General features: G+C 40.9%; 1 protein-coding gene across 2 annotated transcripts in view; it reads right to left on the reverse strand.

The window, feature by feature from the left end:
* Window positions 1-23,445, reverse strand: part of LOC134078586 (rho GTPase-activating protein 6-like) — a 44,064-nt gene extending 20,619 nt beyond the window's left edge. The window contains exon 1 of one of the 2 annotated variants that reach the window (XM_062534612.1): window positions 22,939-23,445. In XM_062534612.1, the coding sequence (XP_062390596.1) occupies window positions 22,939-23,445 (507 nt within the window). Of the gene's footprint in view, window positions 1-11,381; window positions 11,576-22,938 lie in introns of those variants that run through there. The other variant, XM_062534613.1, reaches the window with a different exon arrangement.
* Window positions 23,446-27,500: the final 4,055 nt, after the last annotated feature.

Consider the following 27,500-nt stretch of genomic DNA (forward strand, 5'->3'; position numbering starts at 1 on the left):
TAGGCCTCCTGCCGCACAGCAGAGGTCTGGGAGTCTTGAGAATGTGTGTTTAATCCTGGCTGAGGCACCTCACACACACACACACACACACACACACACACAGCTGCACCATTATCTCCAGCTGCTGCAGAGAAGCAGCTCTAACCATGTGGACTGCTGAGCCTCGTTACGATGTTACATAACATGTGAAACAATTTGCAAGCACACTAAGTAAACACCACATTCGTCAAATGCAGAGACATCCACCGGAATGTGGGCTGAGAATGCATATGGACAGGCCAGCGTAATTCTAACTGACCTATTGTGTGGAGTTACCGTAACAACAACAGCAGGAGATATAGCTAGCGCATAGCTGATTAGGGCCTTCATTAGAGTCTTCTCTTAGCAGGGAGGCAAAGCCAAAGCGTGTCTATGGTAAAAACAACAAAACCTGCATATTGCTACTGCTTTGAGCAGGCCCTGTGAGGAATGGACAAATGGTAAACGGTCCCCAGTCACCCAAAGGTTTTTTACACGTGCCTCTTCAGACAGTGGCGCCTTGTTGCATTACTACATTAAGAGATTTTTTAAGAGATGCTACATTTTTTTTCCATAGAAGTTACTTTTTCAAAAGTCAGAGCTAGAGTATGTCCATCACTGCCCTAAATTCACTTCATAACCGTGAAAGTACAACAGTATTTACTTTTACTCAGTAGTCCTTTTTTAACCGAATGAATGAAAAATAAGAGCAGCCAGGCATCACATAATTAAATAATTGGGATGTTTTGACTGTGTTAGGAGGCTTTTCTCCACTTACTCTGCTATGATTACTACTTATGTAGAACATTCTTAAACTATGAGTCCAAGGATATTCCCTAGCTCTACTATACAATTGTAGAACTGACAGAGAGAGAGAGAGAGAGAGAGAGAGAGAGAGAGAGAGAGAGAGAGAGAGAGACACTGTAATAGTTGGTGGTGACAAAGACTATGGAAAGTACCAGAATTTACAGTATGTGTGATTACGTGCCAGGTTAAATACAAAGAGGGAAATTGACCATTGAAAAACTGTAAAGCTCAGCAGGGTAGGTCAAAAAGGTCTAGACAAAAACATTCTGTGAGTATTCATTTACAAACTATACATAGCATTAAACATCCCCAGTACATTTACAACGAGCCAACTCATATAGAAAGTAATTTTAATAAACAATCCAGGTTTTTGCTTACAAACTTAAGAATAAGCCTTCTTATCTTAGTTGGTTCCTTTTTCTTATTTTCAATTAATATAAAAAATATCAGTTATACTCGCAGGGCTCCAAAAACTGGCCAAGAATAACTGGTGTGTATTATGTAAAGCATCCAATTGTGGATCATGGAGTGTTTATACTTTTTATATGGATCAATGTCTTGCCAAATCTTAATCCAGGTTTCATTTCACAACATCAACACTAAAATTCCCCTGCAAGTGAAAACTATTCCCAGGTTGTTTTTCCAGGTCCACCAGATCTTTGGTCTGGCCTATGTGGCCTTCAGATCACAGAAATGGTGAACTTGTGTTGTGCTCGAGCTTAAGGCATTTCTAAGACCTATGAAAATATTGGCTAAAGGTTGATGAGAATTCATGAAATAGTTAAAGCAGTTCCAGAATTAGCTATTGCTTTTCTTATTTCTACCTACAGTAGACATGATCTCTTTGAGCATATTATCTGAACTATAAACAGCAAGACAGTTGAAACATAATCGGCACGTAAATACAATTCTAATCAGGTGGGTATGTATGCATTCAATGTCTTCCCTGATAGAAAATGTAACACACTTGAGAGGTGGCACTCCTTTGAAAGAGATCAGCCAGTTCAATTTCCAAGCAATTTCAAAGTCCATACAATAAAACCTTTAGTCCCATTGCACACTAGATCATCTGCAATCTTAAGGCAATGCTCAATCAATAAACTCATGAATAGGTCAACCTGTAGCTCAGATTCAGACATTACCACATTTACAACATTTACACAACGCTCACACTACTCACTTAACAGAACACCGGCTTTTATCAGCATGTCTGTCACTGACTGTATCTGAAATTCTCTCACTGATAGAGAGACTGAGAGACTGGAAAATATGCTCAGATGTGAAAATGAATCAGATGCTGTCCACTGTCCAGGCTAGCTTTTGTCAGACTTGGCTAGCGCTAAAAGGAACCACCGGGTCCCTCACACGTTCATTCAGTACCTCCAGAGACACGCAGCCAAAACAAACACCAGTTCCCCTACCGTGATAACGGCTGTTCGACTGAATGTGGAAAATAAAGCAAAGAAACAAAGAATAATGTTTGTCATTACATTCATTTTGTTAATAACTTTAATCTGCGATTTGTAATCTGTGAAAGAATGTTCATTTACTTGGTAGAAAAAAGGGGCATATATCATTCACCTTGCTGAAGGTGATATGCTATATGTGTATAAGAATAGCAGGATGTGTATGTCTAAAGAACACAAGTATGGCATTTATGAATCAACAATACATATCCTTAATTGATGGCAGAGCGTGATTAAAACTTGAACGAGAAGACGAATGGTTTCTATATTGGAGACAATGGTGGAAGTGGACTGCAAGACTGACGTAAATGATAAACACCGTTTTAAGTGCGCCTTTCATACACACGACACTTCCTGACATTCAGTAAATGCAAGGCCAGAATACATTGGAGTTGGTCTTAAGGCAAACGGGGACTAGCTCCTGGTCTCTGTCTTATCACGACCCCATGGTCATATACGTGACCGACCATGGGGGTTTTATTTATGCTAGAGAAAGAATTCCCAAACTGTGCATGTCTTAGTAGACAGATCGTTATCACCTTCTATCCCACCCTGAACCGTTAAACCTGCCTTACTACAAGCCACATGGTGTCAGCTTTGTTTATACACAGTGGAATGTAACTTGGAACTAAAAAGAAACAGTGGTCACTTATTTTAACTGGCCACTGAGTGGTCATTCGTTTTTAAAAAAATGGCCAAATCCATAAAAAACTAGATTAATGACAAAATAATCTATACTGTTTTTAAAATAATGTCAAACGCCAAAGTAAGGAGACAAATGAGGAGCCAGAATTTGAGTGGGAGTTCCGTCTCATTCGAGAGGAGTTACAACAACATAAACAACAGTGAATAGCTTACAATATCACTGGAGTTACAACGTACACAGCGTGATTGAAAAGCTTACATTTACAATATCACTGTTTGATGAAGCACAACTGGGCCATATTCATTCTGCTATCATGACACTGTTCAGTTTAGTGTGTATTTGCTGTTTTTCAGTGTTTTTGTTTTCAAAGCAGAGCAATCCAAAGTTCTGAAAGATGCTAAAATTAGAAGTGAGTGCTCTGCCCATCACCCTCCCTGGAAACAACATTGTTTAACTTCTAAACAATCTGTTCCAGTTATTCCTGTCTTTGATGTATGACTTCAGATCTTGCAGACAAAGACTTCTTTAAAAGTGTGAAGCATCATCCCAGGGTCCAGAGATGGCAATGACCAATATCATAATGTATATGGTAAATGAATGAATGAATGCCTTTATTGATCCATATGGTGACCGATATATGATATGCTATATTCTTCAAAGGCATTTTTTAGAACTTATTTCTAATGCAGAAACAGCTTTATAAAAATTGAGTCAGCACTATCAAGGAATGCATGCATCAGTTGTGCTCTTTATGCATTCGCAATATGCATTTCAAATAACCACATCATACAGCTCTTACAGTAATTGTGGTTGCTTGTCCTGAAAGAATACAGCTGTACCACTACATTGTATGACCAAGTATTATCAGGTTAATGCTGTACAACGATCAGGCTAAATCCATACATTCAATGCGTTGAACTGAGCTGATTGAATCTGCACAATTGCTGAATGCATGCTTATGCAAACTATGTGTTATGAAGATTTCTGATGGCCTTCTGTTGGATGCCATTGCTGATGAGTCAATAATGATTGCCTAGTGAGGATACCTTAACTGAGATCACATGGATATTAGGTATGCATGATTGCCATCACAGTTGCACATGACTTCTGTGTTGCACTCTTTAGCTATCTTTTTGAGAATCAGAAATCTTAATAAGACTGTAGATATGAATGTGTATCAAAATTATTTCTAGTGAAGTGAAAATAAATTAATAGGTATCAAATGAGGTTTAGGATATTAACGACTTCAGGCATTTAATCATCTCAAAATTATGATAATAATGAACAGAATATAGCCTATTAGAACCAAGAGAGGGAGAGCCACAGTAGCTTACTCTCTTATCTATTGGGATCTTCTGCCCTTATCTAGACCTCTATACACACATTCTTAGCAGGAAATGTAGAAGAACTACGATTATAAGGGAAGGAATAGCACAAACTAGAATGCATTTCCCGGTGGGAAAGTGCGAAGTGTGCTTGCTCCGAAGCGCCGCGAGAGCGCCCCGGCAGGATACGCGACAGCTCGCCCTCAGGTCAAAGCGCCAAAGTTTGGCCAAGACGCGAAGCTGCTTCGAGTTTGGCGACGTTGCCCTCGATTGCCGAATTCTTACACTGACCTGACGAATTGCCTAGGTTTATCAGTGGTATGTCCGAGAGCACCTCCTATAGAGCTCCCCAGTCCCGCCCCTCCTCCGAGAGAGGTGCTTGTCCGGAAGTAAAATTCTCATTCATTTCTCCCATTGACTTCTGGAAAAATTCGGATATAAAGAGTTTTAGACCATGCCTTAGGCTAACCAGCTACGATGTGACTCATAAGCATATAACTTATAATTTCGAGTGAAAAAATGAACAGAAAATGTAAAAAAAGCGAAAGGTACAAGACTGTGTACATATCTTAAATTCCGAGATAGAGAACTCAAATCCCAGGATGCTTTGCAAACGTACACACATTTCCAACATTTGCAGCCTAAAGATAGTTTAACATGGTTCCATATTAATCTGAGAAAAGAAGATGATTACTTCCTACCGTTTCCATTGAGTAAATTCAACCTTCAAGATGAGAAAACCGTTATTTTTCGGAAGACCACACATCGGTCCTGATCAGCCCTGCAGCCATTTTAAGTTTTGAAGTTCCAGCGAGACGAAGCTGGACGATAGGCGCGGGAAAAGCTGAGTACAGTTTGTTTGGCATTGCCATGGCAACGGCGATCTCTACCAATCAAAGGCTCTGCTTTCACCAGTTTTACACGTTAGGGTGTCGGGTAGTGTAGTACTCTCTCGTTAAATCGTGAATAAAGCATTGTTTTCTCAAAACAAGGTTGATGCCCCCATTAACTTTTGACATCTATATGAGCAGGTATAATCGCTTAGTCACATCGTAGCTGGTTTTAAGTCTACCATGGACGGTTACGATGTTATGGCTTATTCTCCAATTGTCAATGGAGAAATTGTATTGGATTTTTACTTCCGGACAAGGCTGTGGGCGGGACTGGGGAGCTCTATGTAAAAATGTAGATGTCATCCCAAAGACGTAAAGAGATATGAGCCAAAATGCATTTTTGCTAATTGCGGCGCCCCCTAGTGGCCAAATTACAACACATTTACTGAGGCTACTTTGGATGGTGTCCAAAATCATCCCGCCAAATATGGTCTCGATACCTCACAGCATTTCCGAGATTTGACCTCACTTCCTGTTTGGACGCTTCACCATCGAATTTGATTGGCTGTCACGGGCGAATGCTTTGATGTATGAAAATGAAATGTACACCTCTAAGGTCTGTAGACCTTGTGTTGAATTAAGTATGAGTTGTTCACGTGTAGCTAGCATGAAACACGTAACCACTGAAGGAAGGAGGGAGCCTAAGAAACTAGGCATGTTTCTAGAACAAATACGAGTAATGTTAGGAGTATAGCTATCCTGTTATGCGGGAACATCCGCAGTTTACTCACTGTTGAATAAGTTGCAATGTGTTATAGCCTCAAATGGATGGTAAAATAAACAGGACGACTCACCTGTTCAAATGATGTAATAGGATAAAATTTGGTTTTGATATGTCAAAGCAACCAGGCTGTTACTGGTTAACGTTTCTGAATATGAAATCGATTTTGGATTGGTTGCATGTGATAAAAGCTATGCCATTTCCTGTCCAGACAGCATTCATATTCAGAAATACTGTACACCGGCAACAAAGACACACACACACACACACACACACACACACACACACACACACACACACACACACACACACACACACACACACACACACACACACACTCTTTCAAACAACTCTTTCAAACAGAAACGTCAGTCCGTTACATCTGCCTCTTGTCCACAAACTGCATGTCGCTGAGTTGACTAGCAACGAAGACTTTCACATAAACACACACACACACACACACACTTACACACACACAGACACACCACCCCTTCAAACACAAATATCTGTCTGTTACGTCCTGCCTCTTGTCTACAAACTGCATGTTGCACAGTTCACCCACATCTACCCACAATTCTTTGATTTATAATTAACCCCAGCATTAAAAAACTGCAATGTGTCAAATCTTATTATACAACAATTGGGTTCTATGAAGCTGTTTCTTTGTTTCTGATTGGCCGAGAGACGTTCCATGAGTTGAAATATCCCACGATAATCCACTCTGACTTTTCACAGCTAATAATAAATCACTCCGCGATACAATGTCAAATTGTCAAGTGTAAAACGAACTGTCACGTTGCATCCAAGCTGAAATACAGACACTCAGAACATAGAATATGACGGAGATGGATATTAGCTAGTTGGATGGCAAGTAGGCTAAGTAAAATAGTGATGTTTCAAAGCTAAAAGCATGTCCTAACCAGACGCAATGCGAGCTAACGTTTATTAGGCTATATTCTGCATTGCTTGACAACGGGAGAGATAGAACTAACGACTGGCTTTTGGCCATAGCAACGTGCTTTTAGAACTAATGACTGGCCTTTGGCCATAGCAACCATCCATTTAGAACTAGTAATGGCAGTTTGTCCTGCAAGTAATAGAACTTTGTGGCGGAGAGAAGTTAGTTCTACAAACAAGACAGTTTTAGCGATTTACATTATAATGGGAAATTAGCGCAAAAAACAAGTGGTAGAATTGTTGTATAAAAGCAATATAGCACTTGTGTTGTTGCTGGATATTTACACCATATTTACATCATATTTACACAGTTTTGCATGGAATTGCCCATACAGTATATACATACAGTATACATATTTAAGCAATATAGCACGAGTGGGAGTGGGTTGTTGCTGGATATTTACACGGGTGTTGTTGCCTGCGCCACTCGGCCTCCGGCCTCGAGGCTACGGCCGAACAACACCCGTGGGAATATCTAGCAACAACCCACTCCCACTCGTGCTATATTGCTTAAATATGTATACTGTATGTATATACTGTATGGGCAATTCCATGCAAAACTGTCAAGTCCATAACCCCACACAGCATCATACTATGATGTGGATGATGATTTCTTAAAAGCTTACCATTTCGCTCATCTTGTTTGTACAACATATTCGATGACATTGTTAACATAATCATTTGCATTATATAAATATAACCCCCTTTTCCACGTCTCAACATATACTGGAGTCACATTCTTAAACATAAACAGGATCCTAGGTTCTCAATTTGCTGGACTCACTGTCTACCATAAAGTTAAAGAATAGTAATAACAGAAGAAAAGGTAAGAAGATGTTGATAGCGTGATTAACTAGTGTGGTGCCTCCACTGAAGAATTTCTATACCACTGCACTGATGGAAATATGTAAATCCTCAGAAATGTCAAGTGACTACAGTTACTTCTACCTGCTTTGATATATCATTTCATAAAAACAATTTTGGCCATAATAATTATATTGCAATAATATCAATTAAAGTTTTCTTTGTAGCACAAACAACAATAGGCTACAGTTTACATTACTTCAGGGCGTAATGTTAACAACTTCGTTAACATTAAGTTTGTTTGTTCTGTACTTTGCATGACACAGCAACCATTTACTTCCTGTATCATGGTTGCGGTGTCATGCAAAGTGCGCTGTGCCATGCCGCCATCTAGTGGTTAAGGAATATTTCACACCCATTATTATGATAATAAAAGCTGCGCGGTTGAAAATTGGCACAAAGTCGTTTGGGTGATCCATGTGATAAATTGTGTTTTGCTTTCCATACTTCGTTACTTTATGAATGGTGGTGTATTATTAAGGTATCATTTTGAATGTCATTACTCTGACATTCAAGAAATAACGGCTGCCATTTTTCGTGACCCAGGGTCAATGGGGAATTGCATTGAAAATGGGTCACGGATGTAATGTTTTTGTTCTCCACTAAGTTTCTCCACGTTGCGTCGATAAAATTTCGAAATTCTTGCTCTATTATGTCGGACAAAAATGTAGGTTATTATCAAAGTGAAATGGTTACTGTCATATGTCAGCAGCGTTTGTTTCAGCACATCGATCGGAATCAATGGGAGTCAATGGGGAACCGTAATACTTTTAATAGCGGCGTACAAGGAAGCTTAGTGCAGGATGACGTGACGGCGGTTTTTCAAGTGTTACTTGCCCTCACGGACTTTGTACCTTTCCTCAAACGACCCGTGTTAGTGACGCTAACGTCGCTACAGTTTCACAGCACATATTCACAGCAGAATGAACGTATTGGTCCGTCCATTCATTCGTTTTTTTCTAATTGTTGAGCAAGCCATTTTCTCTCATCTCCTCTCTCTCCCGCTAGGCCTATTCTCTGTTGCTGAAAGGTAAACAATCGAGTTGATTGGCTTGGCTACGGACGATGCTCTTTGATGATATTAGGCTGACAATTAGGCTGGGTCCGGACAGAACCGTCACTGTGTCCGGACCCGGACCGTGGTCCTCCATTTGGTGATGCCTAGGCTACTCTTTGGGGTGGCCTGACCAGCGATCTCGCAGTCCACCACTGCAGTTTACATGGAACAGTACTGCCTAGCCTACCACACAAGTACCTGCCATACACAGCTTACTTTCTCCCTCTTTTGGTGAGCCATACCCTGACGGTGTCAATGACAATCAATCAGGAGGAGTAGTTATTGAAAATAATCACGCTGACGGTGTCAATGACAATCAATCAGGAAGAGTAGTTATTGAAAATAATCACACTTTAGACATGACCAGCCACATATAGGAATGTGTGGTCTGTAAAGAACCAAATAAAATGCTATTAGTAATATGATTACCAAATAAAGTGTATCTCTATCTCTCTATGAGCACAACTTGTCTTAATTACACACGTAACATAAACAGCATTCATTCATCCCCTGAATGCTAAATCTCCGTTTAGCATGCTAATCACTTGCATTATATTAACGTAAACGACACATCCCACCTACAATACACATAACCAAACATTACTTTTACTTACTTTGTTGTCATGGACGCACACAACTTCAACTTACAGGTAGTAGACTCACTCTGTATTAATCTCTATAAAGCTAACGTCATGACTGCAACTCTCAATAGCCTGCTACTAACCAAAGATCATAGAACACTACGTCTGATAAAACTAAACATGAGACTGCACGAGGGAGCGTCGCTAGGCAACCACACCTCAACAAAATAAAGAGTCTTTCATACAGTCTTCATAACAGTAGTTGCAATTCAGTATTAAAACAGCCTTGGTAAAGTTAAAACCAACTATTTGAACTGCAGTTAGTTTAGTCTACCCTCATAACTAGACCTCTCAAATTCCGAAATTTGAAGTCTAAATATACATTCTAATTAAAATCCTCGTTGCCTCACGCACACCACAGACAGGGCGACCGCTCTACTTCCGGTATTTCGCCGGCTTCGAGTGATTTACCCAGAATGCTCAGGTCAATACAAATCATCCAAAACACACCGTCAGTATGAAACATCGTGTGGATTGTCGAGTATATATACCAAATGAACACATTCCACACCTAACAGCGCATAAGTCCATACTTGCCCCTCGGGGTCATGGCATTGCTAAGATATAAACAGTCTCAGGATGAGACACCCCGTTGCGAATGACCCTACAACTATACCCACTTTGCACCGTTGCGGACCATCTCAGCCATCCAATGAATGAATGACAAGTGCAGGTCTACCATTAGACCGTGAGGAAAGTATGCAATTACATAGCAGAACCATATAGTGCTGTGATAATTACACCAATAACTTTTACAAGAATGGCCTTGATTTGATTTTTTTTTTTAAATATCAACATTGTATCTTAAATCACTCTGAAATGTCATTTCTGCATGACCTAAGCCATTTAAGATGAGCTATTCTGCTTAATAGTATACATTCGCCAACACACACGTTTTTGCTAATTATAGAGCCATCGACAGACCGAATAACACCAAATTTATTGAGGGTGCTTTGGATGGGGTCTCAAGTCATCCCACCAAATATGGCTTTCATACGTCACAGTATTTCCAAGATAGGCACACTTCCTGTTTGGCGGCTTCGATCGCTGAATTTAATTGGTTGTCACAGGCGAACGCTTGGACGTATGAAGGCGAAATCAAGGCGGTTGATCCGCCTTGGTCTGTAGATCACGCGTGCCAAGTTTCATGACGATCGGAGGAACTATGCGGCCAGAGTTGCTTTACTTTGACTTTGGACAAAATTCAAAATGGTGGAAAATCCATCATGGCGGAAAATGACGTCACATGGTGCGTTGGAATCAGCTGAGTCAGAGGATTCCAATGGTATAAGTTTTATAAAAATCGGCCATACGGATCAAAAGTTATGGGCATGAACGTGTTTTCAATCTTTGACCAGTTGGTGGCGCTAGAGCGTGAAAGTGGCGAGCATGAAACCTGGTGGTGTCAATCAGGGTAGTCTCCTCTATCAGCATACCAAATTTCATGACTTTATGTCTTACGGTTTGGGCTACAGGTGGAAAAATGTGTGGGCATCAGCGCTCAAAAGTCGCTTTTCCATTCATTCCTATGGGGAAAAATCGACCGGAAAAACTGGAATAACGGGAGAACGACAAGGCGTATCGAAAAGCTTTATACACGCCACCATCCTCGCATCAGGACGCACGCGTGAGAAGTGGAACGGCGTCTCTAGCTCCAAATCCCTAGGACAAGATAGGGAGACAAAAATGTTCCGCAAGATAAATAAATTTGATAATAATAATAATAGGAAGAACAATAGTGTGCTTTTGCAAGCACACTAATTACTATCTTACAGCAATCCAAGACACCTACAGATACACTCTCATAACAAATATATCCCCATAACAGTAGGCTACAGGATAACTAACTGACAATCTAAAGACTAGCTGACATTCATGATAATAGTAATCGTTTAGTGAGGAAAATAATTGCTTATGAATATGAACGTTTCAGAATGTGAAAGATTGTGAAAGTGAAAGACATAGTGAAAAAGAGGACTGACTTACAAGGTAGGAAATGCGCCTGTTGAAGATCACAACATCCTCCATGTCGCAAGTTGAGGTCCTCATCTGCACTTTTGATGGGGGAAAACTCCAAGCAATGGGCCGTCACAAACAACGAACGCAAAGACATGGGTAGGGAGACAGGGCGGACGAATTTATTCGGATAAAAATTCAGCGAAGGACGAACTCAAATGAAAGCCCCGTACATCTCCTTGACAGACCGCGTCTCCATTGACACTCTAAACGATGCCGCGCGCAGGACGTTCCTATAGTTGTAAGTTAGAAAAGCTGACAGATAACAGAGGCGGGGCATCACAAAACATCTCAACTCAGAGGAAGACCGACAGAACAACAAAGATAATGCTTGATTAACATGATCTGAGGAGATAACAATGAATATTAGGTCATGCATGTAAACTCACCGTAGGCTAGGCTGTTTGCAGAAGTATGTTGTTAAATGTAGCCTAAGTGCACATTAGTTATGCATATAAATGATTAGTTTAATTGTAATAGTTTTCCATAATGACTAGCAGTAGCCTATTGTAAAGTTCTGTGGTAAACTGAGGTACATTATAATCTCTTCATTATAAGTCTCAATCAAAATGCAATTTTCTGTAGCCTTGTTCATAGGTATGTAGCCTACAGTACATAATGCAAATGTGAAGAGTCACTGACATGGTATTCTACAATATTTCCTGGATGCATTTCATTATGCCACCATTTGCTGTATATCTATAAGCTAATTTATAATGACGAAAAAAATACTGCACATTTACCAGCCATTTCCTTGTTACAGTACTGTAATAGCCTACTACTGACAAGAAGCCATATTGAGCCATAACTGTCACTGTTTGGAGGTCACTGGCATAGCTGTTATCTGTCTGGATGAGCCTCTCCTGAAGATACAATTCATTGGTTATCTATTGTGAATATTCTGGTATTGATCTACAAGGTTCGCTCAGGGTAATTGCGCGGCTACTTCATAAGATAGGCAGCACTGAGACAACCCAATCACAATACAAACAACAACTTGGCAACACATTCCGAGTCTACTGTTTTAAGCTTCCTTTTCTTTATTTAAAATAAAAGGTCCATGGTGGAACTACAGGGTTCTGACATGTTGTTGCTACCTCATCATTACCCTCAGGTCAAAATCAGCTGAAGTCATGGCAGTTCAATTATCATATTTGTAGGCCTGCTATCTTTAATCTAAGCTGGGCTCTTTTTTCACGTTGGCAAGCCTCAACATGATCACAATACAATTTCAAGTAATGCAGATTGATTGATTTCACACTTTCTCAACATAGAAAAACAAAGGTCATAAGTGAGTGACTAGGCCAGGGGTCGGCAACCCAAAATGTCCAAAGAGCCATTTTGGACCAAAAAAACAAAAAACAAATCTGTCTGGAGCCGCAAAAAATGAAAAGCCTTATGTAAGCCTTATATGAAGGCAACACAGGCTGTAAGTGTATTATCTATATTAGCCTACTATCAAAATGAGGCTACAACGAGGGTACATAATGAGCTTTCATGATTAAATGTAGCCTACGTTTTTCCCTGCAGCGCATCTCGGAGAGAATGACACACCACGTGACTACTCCACTGTAGTTCAACTTCGTGTAATCACCACCCGTGAACAGTTGTTTTCCACGTTTTAATATCTCTCAGGTTGCAACAAAATTTCTCCAGAAGTAGGCTACTGCAATCGCACTTTTTCTCTCAGTCCCAACTGGGTAGTCTTCCCTGAAAATGTCTTTCTAAATGTCTTTCTCTTTTTGTTGTTCGCCAACTTCTCATTACAAAGCAAACATGCAGGCAATCCTTCCGCAATGGCAATGAAAGCAAATGATTCGGTCCATTCTGCCTTAAATTCTCTGATCTCATCGGCTATCTTTCTCCTTTTCCCTTTGGGATCCATGGCATGGCCCATGCTGACACACCCGCCGGTTTGTTTACAACCATAGGTTTACAGCCACCTGCCTGGCACGGCGCGGCGCTGCCCTGAAACGTGTGTCGCAGGCTATCAAATCTTCGTTGACAGAAATGTTGAACTTTAATATTTATTATGCACATTTTTGCAACATTGGAAAACGTTAAGAATGTTTGTCCTCATACAGAAACCATATTAAAACAAACAAACAAAAATCCCCCCATTCATTTTCATACATTTTTGAAGACGCTCCAGGGAGCCACCAGGGTGGCGCTAAAGAGCCGCATGCGGCTCCAGAGCCGCAGGTTGCCGACCCCTGGACTAGGCCTACACTGTCCCCAGGTGGCAGGAGAAAAGAGGAGAACTCACAATGGAGATTCATGATGATTAAATGAAGCTTGATCCAAAATGGTTCAACAGTTTTCCTGATATTTTCTAGAAAGCTGCTAAAAAGGTTCACAAAGAAACAAATCACAAGGTTTAATTTCCAGTGCTCCTTGTCAAAACATAGTCCAGAGGCTAGCTCTCCTGAGATGGGATACCCCTCTCTCTAGAGCCCTCTGGAATGCAGACAGCATTCCACTGAATCACAATGGGATCTACCTCCACTTCCTCCAAACCACTCTGCCAATCACTCACGATCAATATAGGAATTTTTACAGGGCTACAACAATATCAATTGGTTGTCAACTATTAAATTATATCGGCTTAAGAGTAATTCCAGATTACTGTAACCCAGGGTTTTTTTCCCTCCATAACAACGTGTAAAATACCCCCTTACGAGCTAAATTACGTTGACCGAAGGTGTAGGCCTACCGAGCAGCTTTAGCACTTACTGCCCAAATAGCTAAAGGCCATTCGCTAAACGTAGCCTATCCAAACCGCCATTTTTTTTACCACTAATAATGCTCAAAATAGGACAACACTTCTGCAGTGCCATGAAAAGGGCCTCTACAAATAAACAAAGCATCACGGATTTAGTAAGTGTAACCTCGCAGGAGTTTATTAAAAAAAAAAGTTTTACGAGACTTAGGCTAGGGCCAACCTACCATCTTCTTAAAATGTTCAGAATATGACTGTAAACTAAGTAAACTAAACATCTTCAGATGGTAGGATCGTCAACAACTAATCGATTAATCAAGAGAATGATTAAGACGGATCAATGAAAATAACTGTTAGTTGTAGCCTAATGTCACTGTCTTGCCGTAGAGAGAAAATATCTCATATCAAGCATGCTGTAGCTGAGGAGTTTCTAAAAAAGACATTTGAAAAACAAAACAAGTGTGCGCACATCCAGAAGTCTGTTCTGGTGCCAGACGTCTTCAAGGTCCCTAATGATCGAATTAAAAAGTCATATAGCATGGAGCCCCACACAGTGCACGGACCTTTCCTTTTGTTACAGGCTACCAGCTGCCGCAACACAGCACATCTACAATGTAGGCCTGCCCTCGCTGTTTGGATGTGACGCACGTTATTAAAACGACGACTAGAGATGAAAGTGGTCTGTTCCAGTCAGGTCCCTTGAGTAAAAGTGTGCTTTTAAGTGTCCCGCAGTAAGGCTGCCCCCGGGAGAGGGCAGACAGACCCTGACTCTAGGGGTCAGACAGACAGGTCAGTTTAGCTTGATTTGTTTCAGATGCCTCCAGGAAAGAAATTCCCAGAAAATGAGGTAAGAAAGATAGACGCGAAAGAATGTGAAAAGGGAGAGAGAGAGAGAGAGAGAGAGAGAGAGAGAGAGAGAGAGAGAGAGAGAGAAGAGAGAGAGCACTAATGATGCACTGGATGAAGATTAATCCCAGAGATTAATTTGACGCTTGTGACCTGGTACAGAGCGATTTCCAAAGCGAGACAGAGAGCACAAGATCTGCGGTCTGACCCGGCCGAGTCTCTGTTTGATTAGAGTACACTTCATTTGACCTCAAAACTTCTTCAACAAGTAAATAAGGCTTTTGAAAAAGAGGTGGCCTAAGGACTGTGTGATGTTGAAATGGATTTCAGGAATATTTTCCTTGTTCTCTATGTGCTCTTCACTGCATTCTTTTCTCATGAAGTCCCTCACACGGCAGAACTTTCTGAAACAAGTAGTGCTGAGTAAACACTCAGCGTGGAGTCTCGTTCTTCTTAAAAAGCCATTAGACTGGCTCACCACATCCATGTGGGGCGAGAGGATGGAGCAGGAAATATGCCATTTACTGTGTTATCTTGGCCTCACTTCCAGGCACTCATTAGGCCACTTCCAGGCAGGCGGGGGATGGAAGGGAAATGGCTCCCCCTAAAGGCACGAAGATGAAGACACTTGCAGTCTTCTAAAGGCGACTAGAAACATAAACCGGAGATGAAAAAGAACAAATGGACACTGGTTGAAATGACCGTTCTTAATGTTATATGTGGGAACATGCCATACACATGTTATGTACTTTGGATCAAATGATTGAGCAAAGAGGACAAAATGATAGAAAAATAAAATAAATAAACCATGAACATATGGATATTCCATCTGGAACTGGGTATTCCTTCTGGGGGTGTGGTATCATTTGAATTGAAACATATTCTAGTGGTGCTTAAATGAAAATAATGTCCACTCTCAAAATAGTTCATCCAAATAGTTCAAATAGTTCCAAATAGTTCATCACTGCACATTAGTTCCTGTGTAAAGTCTGCTCCTGAATTTACCAAAATGTGGCGACGAACATGTCCACTAGAGATCTCTATATTGCCATGTTCTGTTGTCTATGATCTATGATCAACAACAGGACATACTGTAGGACGTTTGTACACACTGTATTTCATACCATGATTGCAATCAAAGTCGGCATTTGGAGGCATGATAATACTATCTGTTAATCAGACAGAGCGTTTCACAAGAGTAGTAGTACTAGCACCCAACCAGGGCTGTACGCTAAGCTTTTTCACTAGGAGCACAGGTGCTCCTAAATGAAAAAGTTTAGGAGCACAGAAAAAAATTTAGGAGCACTATGAAATTTCCTTGAAAACGTTCTTGCCTTAAGCAGGATACAGATCATTCACAGCAGTGGCAATCATAGTCTCTGCTCAAAACCCTACACACACAGAAAATGGCTTGTCTTGTTTCTATTTCATATTTTGAATTCAGAATTTGTATACATTTTGTTATCAATTTATAGCATTTTAGGATCTGCATAATTACTTATAGCTTAAAATATTCAGTAAACTGAATACTTCATATTGATTACACTGTAATGATATTACAGGGGTGGCGTGTAGGTCTAATTGAGTGCCTGTCACTTTAAGATGTACGTGAACATAATTAGGTTTCATTCGGTTTTAGGAAAAGAGTCAAGCATAGTTCAAGGATACATCATGTTTTCATTAAATAACTTAAATGTTCAAAAAACGAACACAGGTAAAGACAAATATTTCTGGTGTAATAGAAAAGATGAGTGTCCACTGTCCAGTAACGTTAACTTCTATGATTTAGGTAGCCTACCATGGCATGGCATGGCATGGCATTGTGAGTTGTCACTTTTTCCTTGGTCATGTTTAATTGTGCTTAACTTACTCTACCATGACTCGTCTTGGAGTTTGGTAGGCTATATCTGTTATATCCAATGAGTGACAACCAGAGCTCAAAATAAAACGTTACGGTATTCTCCTGATAACGTTAGTGGAATGGATTTAATGTGAATGTAACCTCCATACAAAGACGCAGAGTGGCTATATGATGCGCACATTTGCAATGAAAATGTTCCGCCTTTTTAAAGCAGGTGTAGCCTAAGCCTACACCAAATCGTGGTTAAATCCATCATTTAGACAACAGAATCAGTCGGATTTCTTTCATAGAAGTCAACCAGGCCTATGTCAAATGCAGGCTGGGGTGAAGCTAACACGGTTTTCACACCGTGTTTATCAACCGTGATAATAATAATATTTGAAATGAACACGGTAATTGTAGGCTATATAGTCAACATTCTTATCATGGTTTGCCGTTTCAACGGTAGGCTAATCGCTACAAAGTCACCAACTGATAACGAACAGATTGAAGAAAAAGAAGAATGGTTTTGGAGTGACATTTCTTGCGTGTGTGAGAGACAGCGAGGTTGATGCTGAAAGCGTGAGTTTCCAGCCAGGAGCGTTAGAGTTGTCAACTATGAAATTTGTATACAGATGCGCGAAAATTGTACTAGCCTATACTTTGATCCACTTGGTGTGGATTTTTAGGAGCAAAATGCGAATAAAAGGGTTGAATTCAGTACTCGCACCTGTGCTCCCATTTCATATTTTCAATTAGCACTAATATATATTTACTCGCATTTGCGACGAGGTGCTCGCAGCGTACAGCCCTGCACCCAGCATATGTGGTCAAGCTAACATTAGGCCACTTTGTAAATAAACAAGACGTCCGCACTCCGGGACTGCTGATGTCATTAGAACCTGCTTTAAGACATCGCCAGATGTGTGCCCCTGAAGACCAACAGCTATGAGAACATATTCATCATCACCAGCTCAGTGAGGCCCCTCAACATTTACGCTCCACTGACATGCCCATGGCAGCACAAAATAGTCTGAATTTCATTTAACATGAAGGCTATTAGTTCATGCACAGAGGATGTGTCTAATTGAAACAAGTTGCCATTGATGACCAACAACTGAATTCCCCCTCAGAAGACCAAAGGGGTTCTCCATCAGCGCCCATGTAAATGTGCTCCTTCCCCGAGAACATGTGGAACACTTTTGCTAACTTCTACTGTCACGGTCTTACTCATGAAAAAGAATGAAAGAAAGAAAAGAACAGAAAAAGACATAGTGGAATAGGACAGACAATATAACAGATGGAGAGGGAGAGTGAAAAGGGGGAGAAGAGAGAGAGAGAGAGAGAGAGAGAGAGAGAGAGAGAGAGAGAGAGAGAGAGAGAGAGAGAGAGAAGAGAGGTACAGTATTGGACGACATGGGGGGCAGAAAGCCACATCGTTTAAAAGTCTAAAATCAGTCTAAATGAATTCAAAATGGCTGCATAACTAAGTTGGAGATGTGAGGGAGGTTTTGTGGTCAGAGGGGGGAATGTCCACAGCCACATGAAGCAAAAACGAACTTCGGGCTCAGATGCCTGCAGGCAACAACTGCAAACCTTTCTGTAAACAGAGCGATAGCCTCTGCTGCGGCTCTGCTGAAGGTCCGCAGCACTGTAGTGAAACACAGACACAAACAGATGTGGGATTGGCCTCTGTATTTACCAATCTAGCACGCTGGGGTTTATAAGCCATGTTAACTGTGAAGGATTACAAACAATGACAAATACGTATAGTCACATGGAAAAATGTTGCTTCGTCAAATTAGCTGTAGTCCATTTCACTCCGGAGAGGATGCTTCAAGTTCAGACGGGAAAAAAAAACATAAATTTTCAGGATTAATGTTCTTCATAGTGGAGGATGTCTGAATTTTACGCAGTAGATAAGGCAATTACATAGTTTTTTTTTTATTATTATTATCATTATTATTATTATTATTTTCCAACATGTTTTAGAGACTATATCTGCTCATGATGCAAAAGACAATAATGTTCCAGCTGGGCGTTTCACAGCCCATAAACCTCCACTGAAAGAGTTGTAAATGTTTAGTGATCCGCAGCACAGAAAGAAAACAAAAGCACAGCGGCGCAGGAAAAAGGGAATGAGGTCTCCAATCACACGAATAAAAGCCCCAGAACATAAACATGCAGGGAGCAGCACAAGGCAAGCAGCCGCTTGCCCAATATCAAACCCATATGTACAACATTGTGAGGAGGGGAAGCATCTTTCCGTCAGCTCTATTTATAGCTCTCTAAAATATTTACAAATTCTTACTGGGCTTTGTTGGCCGTATATGTGAAGTGACACTTTTTCCCAGTCTCTTTAGGCTGGAGAGGTCTCCCGTATATTAAACCGAAAAGCAGGAGCTGTTGACATTCCCATCATCAGCTTTTCTTGTTGTACTCGCTGAAGTGCTGAAGTAAAGTGGATAAGATTTTTGGGGTCACTTGCTGTTCTGCAATAATGTTGTTGGGGTTTTTTTTGGCGAAATAAGAAAGTAAAAAATATATATTCCTGAGGGAGGCCGGTAATGGCCCTCAGTGCTGCATAGTTGTACACTTATCTCCATTACAGACTGTGGGAGCACAGGCAGATAAACGCCAAAGGAGTCGGGAGGCCGAGGAGCAGGTTCTGTTCCATGGCACATATCCTACCCTGACAGTCTCCTGCGGGAAGAAATATTTGCTTGGGGAACATTGCCAAAGATCAGGTCATGCTACTCTGTTGTGAGAAATAGGAGTGGGGGGCTTACTTCATGTAAACCAGATGTCTTCTTACTTTACATTTCAACTCAGCCATTTCAGAGCTCAACGTGATCTTTCACAGGGGAGACCATGAATCATGCAGCATGGGCAAGAGTATCGAGTATCGATTTAGGCCCATACTGTATTTATCACAGTCTTTGCCTCTTTTAATCCAGAGTAACAATGCCTATCAAAGGCTGTATTGCATGCTTCACTGAAGTTTAAGTACAAATGTATCCGTTATTGCTACACTGGGATGGATGGATATCACAACTTGCAGCCTGGATTGAATGGATGATGTATGTTTCTGCATACATTATGATATTATGATTTCTCCCCCCCATCGTGCAACATTTTACAACATTTGTAAAGACACAATAAGTCAGAATTCTAGTTATTACTGTAATTCACCCCACTAAAATACATTGTTTTCTAAAGTGTATTTTGGCATTGTTTGCTTTGGCATTGCTTGCTAAATCCAGTATAAATAACATCACACAGAAACAAAAGCCTTTGCCAAACAAGAAGATTACAAAGTTTCCAGTTAAAGAGCACACACCCCATTTAAAAGAAGTAACAGTGCCAAGCAGTGCTTCATCCAAGGGGGAAATTCTGTCAGGCTGCCCCTTGAGCTATTGAGACTGTCTCTCGGCAACAGCCCACACCAAAAACCAACCAGATAACCTTACAGTATATCCTAGAGAGGAGTGCCTGCAAGGACTTAGAATAAATTAAACTGTGACTTGATTTAAATGACTACAGCCAGGGAGCAATCAATTATTGCAATGGATTTTAGCACTTTGTATACTGTCAGAAGTCATGCTGATTTTGAGCAGACTATTCAAACGTACAGGAAACTGAACAAATACCACAAGTGGATTTGCCAAAATGCTTGCTAATCAATCAACTAGTTACTCATAATGATACATGTTTGGAAAGGTTTCAGACAGGGGAACGAATGGTAGAATTAATGTTAAGCTATGTGCTTTGCAGCTAATAAAGACTAGAAGCCTCGGGCTGCTATTAGAATATCAAATAAAATATTGACATTACTGCGCTTCTACAGGGCTAACAGCACTGCAGTGTGTGCTTGCTTTCTGGTGCAAATCAGGATAAATGTGATTGATAGTGCTTACATTGTCATGGAGCTTGTTTTTGTCATTGGACGCTTTCCTAATGAGTGTGGTGAAGCAAACCCGAATGCCAAACTTGTATATTAGACCCATCACAGCAGTGCCATGCCAGTGCAATTCGTCACTGAAAATGAAAGCCAGTTACAAGGAACTATACCTGCTATGTCCTAGATGGAATTATAAGCCTACTAAATGACTAAATGCTTCAGTTAGTATACTACAAATTGCACGTAAATACATTCAAATATTTCAAAACCCCTACAGACCAATGCCATTGCTCACTGTGTCTCCATCAAACTGCCAACAACGGAAGAAGAGTTAGCGCAAGGTTTTCCAAGCGTGTGGGTCATTGTTTTATGCTCACATACCTTAACCACTGAACTGCTTGGGTTCTTCTCCACACTTGGGAAACTTGTGGAAATAGCAAGAACTCATCAGACTGTGAAGCAGACCTGACTGCACTCCAAGAAAGGGTTATAGAGAAACTCCTGCATGATGCCAGAAGTATTTGCATTAATGTCATCTATCCTGTTGACATATTTTGCAAAGCAAACTTCAAGTGTACAACTTCATGTACCGGTACACTTCCTCAAGTTAACAAATTCTCTTTAGGACATAATATTGTTCACGTGGTGGAATACAGTAGAGATGAAACTGAAGAATCTCAATCCAACAAGTTATCAATCATCATGTATTACACGGTATGTCAAGTGATTGTCCCATTCAGAGTCTAACCATATCTACAAGCCACGTCTCTAGTGCCCATCACAGTCAGCTAAGAGGTACTGAACAATCAAGACCTGGGGAGTGTTTGCATCTTTAGTTTACTCCCAAAGACAACAAACAAATTGAATGGATCATGTGGGTTTATAAACAGTTTATTGTTGTCAGTTTATTCTAACAAGACAACTGAACTAATCCAAAACACATTTGAAAACTCTACCCTGTCAGTATTTTTTTTATAGAACAGGTTTACTGTCATACTATCTTGAAGACAAAGTTGTGTCCTTATTTGGTGAGGCATGGCTTAGTTTTACAAGACAGCATGGTTCCACAGAATTCTGCAGAATAGCAGCAGTTGCATGTTTGTTAGACCACACAAATCTCAAAATAGAACACGTCTCAAATATTTTTCAACAGAAATCTCATTATCAACGTCATCAATCAAAATGATTATAAAAAAAATCACACCTGCATATTGCACAATTAACCACAGCTTCTAAAGGCCTGCCATGCTTCTTCAAAAATCAAGTGAACACACAGTCAGTTACACTCAAAACAATCAGAGTTGCCCTCCATGGTCAGCAGTGTCCAGCAGAAATCATGTTTTAGCCGAAGGTATTTTGGATTGTCAAACGGAGGGAGGCACTCGGATCAAAACAGTGGATCCCACGCTGGCCCCAGTGCTGCAGCTTGACCCAATTATGCCTGCGGGTCCGGCAGCTCTGCTACATCTGCTTTAAACTTTGAGCATTTAAGGAGTGCAGTACGAGTGCACACAGGGAGTCAGGCTGAAGAAAGACCCACCTCGGGCTAAGCTGCGGAGGACCTCCTCCTCCTCCCACCCGTCCGTCTCCCCTCTCTGATATCATGAAAGTCCAATGCTTCTGCAGCAGGCGTTTGCAGAGCAATGGACCCACATTACAGTTTGTAAACTACTCATGATATCTGATATGAAGGCTACACCTCTCAGGAACAAGAACATAGCAATTCAGTGAAAATGTGATACTGTACCTCAATGAATAAATGGCATCGTTTGGCACTAATCTGCCCTATAATGCAATGCTTAGATAAAAACAGAACAAATGGGCCCAAAGACACCTGACATACAACCTGATTATTAAATATGTAGCCAGTCTAGTCATTGCACACACACACACACACGCACACACACACACACACACACACACTTTTGAGTACTGACTAATGCCAGCTAATAAACAGAAGTATTCAAGACTTCATAGAAGATCACATGTTAGTTTAAGCTCCATGCTGCATGAATTACTGTAAGTTAGTTCCCTCCTGTATGAATGGGGCTGCATCACCTTTTACAAACTTTTTGTAGAAGAAGAAGAAGAAGAAGAAGAAGAAGAAGAAGAAACAGAAAAGCTGGTGTCCAGAACAACTGCAATCTGACAGACAGGGGAATAGTTCCACAACCCTAAATCTCGCACATTATAACCATACAGAATGAAATCACACTCATACCTCAGACTGGTACACCGTGTACGACTGAGTATCCTGATGGTGCAGCTTTTTCTGTAGCCACTTTCGAGGTGAGAAAAGGGTACTTGAACTCCCTGCTGATGTTGGCGTTGTGCACCGAACAACCGACAGATCTGCAGTACTCCATTTTAAGTTCTTTCCTTCGTGATCAGAGCTAAAGTCAGCCAACAACGAGGTGTCTAAGGATGAGAACAGGCTCGAAGATGAGTGATGCTGTTTCACTCGCTTTGTCTTGGCGCGCGCCTCCACTTGACCCGCCGCGAGGTTCTCGGAGGACGCTTGAAGGTATGGTAAACCACCTGTTTGATTCGAGGCAAAACAGTGCAACTTAGTGTCGCCTGGATATCCCGATGAGGCATTTGGATCTGCTCCATAATTTCGTATCAATGCTGGATCTAAACTTCGAGTTTGCCGTAATTTCCTTTTAGAAATATGTTTGGATGCTGGTGAAGAGCAAGAGAAAACGTTCAGCAGTCCTTGAGCGGACATGATTTCTTTTCATTTCCCAGCACAATGTACATCCTGTCGATATAGCCTATTGAATGACTAATGAGGCAAAGATGCTAGGCTAAATTCACACGCACGGTCTGTTTCACTTAGTATGTGAAAACAAATTGCGCAGTCCAGTAGTCCTTAGTTTCACAACCTGTGATCCGCACCGTCTGGGCTGCGCCTTGTGAGTAATGAATCGAGGACGCCTGTAGATCTCCGCTCCCATCAGTCGCACCGATGCGTCAGAGCCAATTTGGAAAGTAGCCTATAGCCTACTAACTTAAACAAACCTGAAACCAGTTAGCCAAGTTAACCGTTCTGTCCCGATGGATTCACAGCTATGAATGACAATTTTACGACAAGTAATTCTCCATTAAGATTTGTTTTACTGTAAAACATGTCCTGCAGAATAGTGAAGTCGAACTCCATCGAACGCGCTGAAGTACAAACTCAGAGTGGACCAAATAGAGAGTGAGAGAGCGGTAATATGGGAACAGCAAACTCTCCATCCCATGGGAAAGAAGAGGAAAGCAGCACTCAGATAAAAAGGGCCTATCCTGGAAGACTATAGACACTGATAAGACTCTGAAGAGAGAGGAAATGGCAAGAGAGACCAATGTTTGTTTGATCCTCAAAAATAGACTACATTATTGGAACAAGCTTGGTGCCCCCCACACTTTCCTAAAACAAGCTTGTGACTTCTGCCTTGACTTCATGAATAATCTAGTTGGAAGCTGAATGTAAACAATCATCATTATCCAAAATGACAAATTGGATTACATTTATTATTGCTTTTAGATAAACTCATTCAGTAGCTTTTTCCATCATATATATTTTTTGTTACATTGAAGACAGTGCCTTTATTGACACAGTAGGCTGTGTGAGCCTGTAATACCTTGCTGTCTGACAAAGGAATTCACCTAGGATAATGTGACGCAATCACAAGTCTTGTTTGTTTTGTTAAGTAAGTATGTTACTACAGAAAAATACCAGACATACCAGATAACATTCCTTATGAAAACATTTCAACATGTCCATCACATTTTGTCTGTAACGTTTTGTCCTAAAATTACACTTCCGTCCAGTTGACCTACCATGGAGTCTCATATTTAAGATGTACAGTTACAGCATGGCTAATTCAAATGAGGCTGACTTTCATCAGACTTAAATTAAATAGCTGCAAATCAAATCAATCAACTGTAAATGACAGCAAAAAGCAAAAAAAAAAATAATATTAGGCTACATTAACACAACATTAACACCAATATTACTGTAATGTTGTTGGCATGGAGACATAGTTCCATGTATGAAGTGTCAAGTCTGAGTCCAGCGGAATACACAGTAGAGCACAGAAGAGGGTGATCCATTAGTTTAATGGCAAACATTCCCTACGCCTGTTGTGTGCTGCTCTTCGTCACTGAATAAATGCTTGTTTTATGAGCTCTCTGTTGTACAGGAATTCAGTCCTGCTTGATATCAAACTTGTCAAACTGTGTCTACCCCCCCCCCCCCCCCCCCCCAAGCAAAACTAGGCATCAATATTATATTTAACCTCTGTAAATGAGTTAAATTGGCATATGAATCTAAATATTTGTTGAGAGTTGAATGTTCCATTATCTTACCTCTGTCCAGTACAGAGGAGCTGATCCACAGCTCAAGGACGCAGACATGGCTGACATTTAGAATCCCTAATAATTCAATCCTTACTCCTCCCTGTCTGTACTTTGTCAAGAACCTGAGAACAAATTTGCCTCTTCCTCCTCCTCCTCTCTCTCTCTCTTTCTCTCTGTCTGTCTCCCTTTCTCTCTCTCTATGTCTTTCTCTCTCTCTCTCTCTCTCTCTCTCGCTCTCTCTCTCTCTGGCATGCACACCCTCTCTTCTTTCCTTCCAGTCGTGTAGAATGTACCTAGCTGTCTCACAGATTACAGGTGCATCTGCATGAATTTGAATATTGTGAAAGAGTTTCACTTTTTCCCGTCATTTATTTGAACAAGTGAAACTTTCATATAATCTAATTTAATCTTATCAAATTCAATCTCAAATCCAAAGGTGCTTTATTGGCATGACAAAAAGGGCGTTTGCATTGCCAAAACAGTTCATAGACTGTATGAACAGTGAAGATGAGGTTGAGAAATTCAGAGAGTATTCTCTCTGTGCCGTTGTCTACTAAGTGTTCTCTGTGGGTTTCCTCATGAGGTCCATTTGAAAGGAGGAAAGCCAAGGGCAAGGCATCACATGGGTGTCTTTGTAGATGTGTGTTGATGTGGATCTTCCAAACGCCGTAGTGAAGGCTGATTGCTTTTAGTGTTATTAGCTCCTTCTGGAATTACAATGGTCCTTGAATCAAATGCTACATCAAGGCTGGGTAAACCCTGCCTGACTTGCCTGCAATTTGGATTTCACCCTGCAGCTCAGGCTGGAAACCTCTTCTTTTATCTCTTCTGCTTCCTGTCCACATCTTCTGGGTCCAATCACAAACTAGCTTATCCAAAGAGGCGCACCCGGCTCCATGGTCTGATTGGTTGAAGGACTATCCAAAAGTGCACAAACTCATTTGAACTACGCCCATTGATCACGCCTCTTGTGCAGTAGAAATAAAGCGCAGACTCCCCAGACTAATGTTCAATCTTAAACTAGAAAAGCACTCAGAGAGCACTCAAACCTCCGCCAGGCGAAAACATAACGGCCTCCTGGATCCAGACGGTGATACCGATCCCTCCCAATATGTTATCATTTCTTCCTTGGGTCATTTCAGACCTTCCCTGATGAAATCTTCGAAATCTATCCATAACTTTTTGAGTTATTTTGCAAACAAACACAGACAAACAAACAAACAAACAAACAAACAAACAGAACGACAGACAGACAGACAGACAGACAGACAAACAAACTCCGAAGAAAACATAACCTCCTTGGCAGAGGTAAAGATTGAGCTTAGTATGGTTGATAATGGTTGATATGGTTGATATAAAATCACTGCACAGATACTAGCAGACACGTGGTGGCATACGAGACATACAAGAGCCCACATATAGGCTACTGTATGTGAGGGAGAGGCTTCACATTCCAGCACCATGCGTTAGGGAGAGGCTCAGTCAGTGTAATTCCCCACGTGAACACTGGTCTGTGCTGATGGATAGAGGGAGTCTGAGCAGCAGTGTCGCATTTTCAGTGCAAACACAGGCACTTTGGGAAGCACCGGCTTCAATTGAGGATGAGTGTGTGCGCTCCGATTTAAATGATTTGGGTTAATCCCTTCTCAAAGACACATGTTTGTTGTTTGTGTGAGTGTGTGGATGTGTGTGTGTGCGTGTGTCTGTTGCATGCAACCAGATATCCAGCAGTTAGCATTTAGTGTTTAGAAATGTTGTCATTGTTATTGCTAGGTACAGTAAGTAATTCATAGCTTCTGACTAAAGTTCTTTAGTTCTAGCTAAAGAGCCTGCAGCATGAGCACTGAGCTATGTAGCATCGTCTTTTCTAACGAAGATTGCCTCTCAGAATTGCAGTCACAAAGCTTATTAGGCGAAGGAAGAACAGAGGATGTGTATTTGTATGATTTAAATTTACAGGGTGATCTAGTAATTTTTTTCTCTTTTTTATGTTAATAATACGTACATGTGCTGTAACCAGACATATAAATGCTCAGGTGGCTTTGATCCACCTGAGATATTCTTATATTCCCATACAGTGCAGATGGATGGTTGTGTATTTGTTATCTGTGTTATCTGTGTGTTTGCTTTGATTCTTTCTGTTTGTTCAGTCATATTACTGTAACTGTAAAAAGTATTTTGCCTTTACACAATCTTGCCCAGCTGACCCATTGTTTCAGCTGACATAGCTTCATAAGCAAAAAAGCACATGTCTATAAACAGAAGTTGACAGCCATCTAACCAAATATCCAGAATCGTCTCCAACATCAACTCTGCGGCACCTCTGTTCTTGCACTTCTACTAGTTAATTACCTTTTAGTCTTCTCGAGAAGAGAAACAAACAAATGTTCTCCTCGAGCAGGCTCAGTCAGCCTCTTCCTGTGTTATCTATCCCGCAAC

The sequence above is a fragment of the Sardina pilchardus genome, chromosome 4, assembly GCF_963854185.1.
Source record: "Sardina pilchardus chromosome 4, fSarPil1.1, whole genome shotgun sequence".
In the NCBI taxonomy this organism is placed as follows: Eukaryota; Metazoa; Chordata; class Actinopteri; order Clupeiformes; family Clupeidae; genus Sardina; species Sardina pilchardus.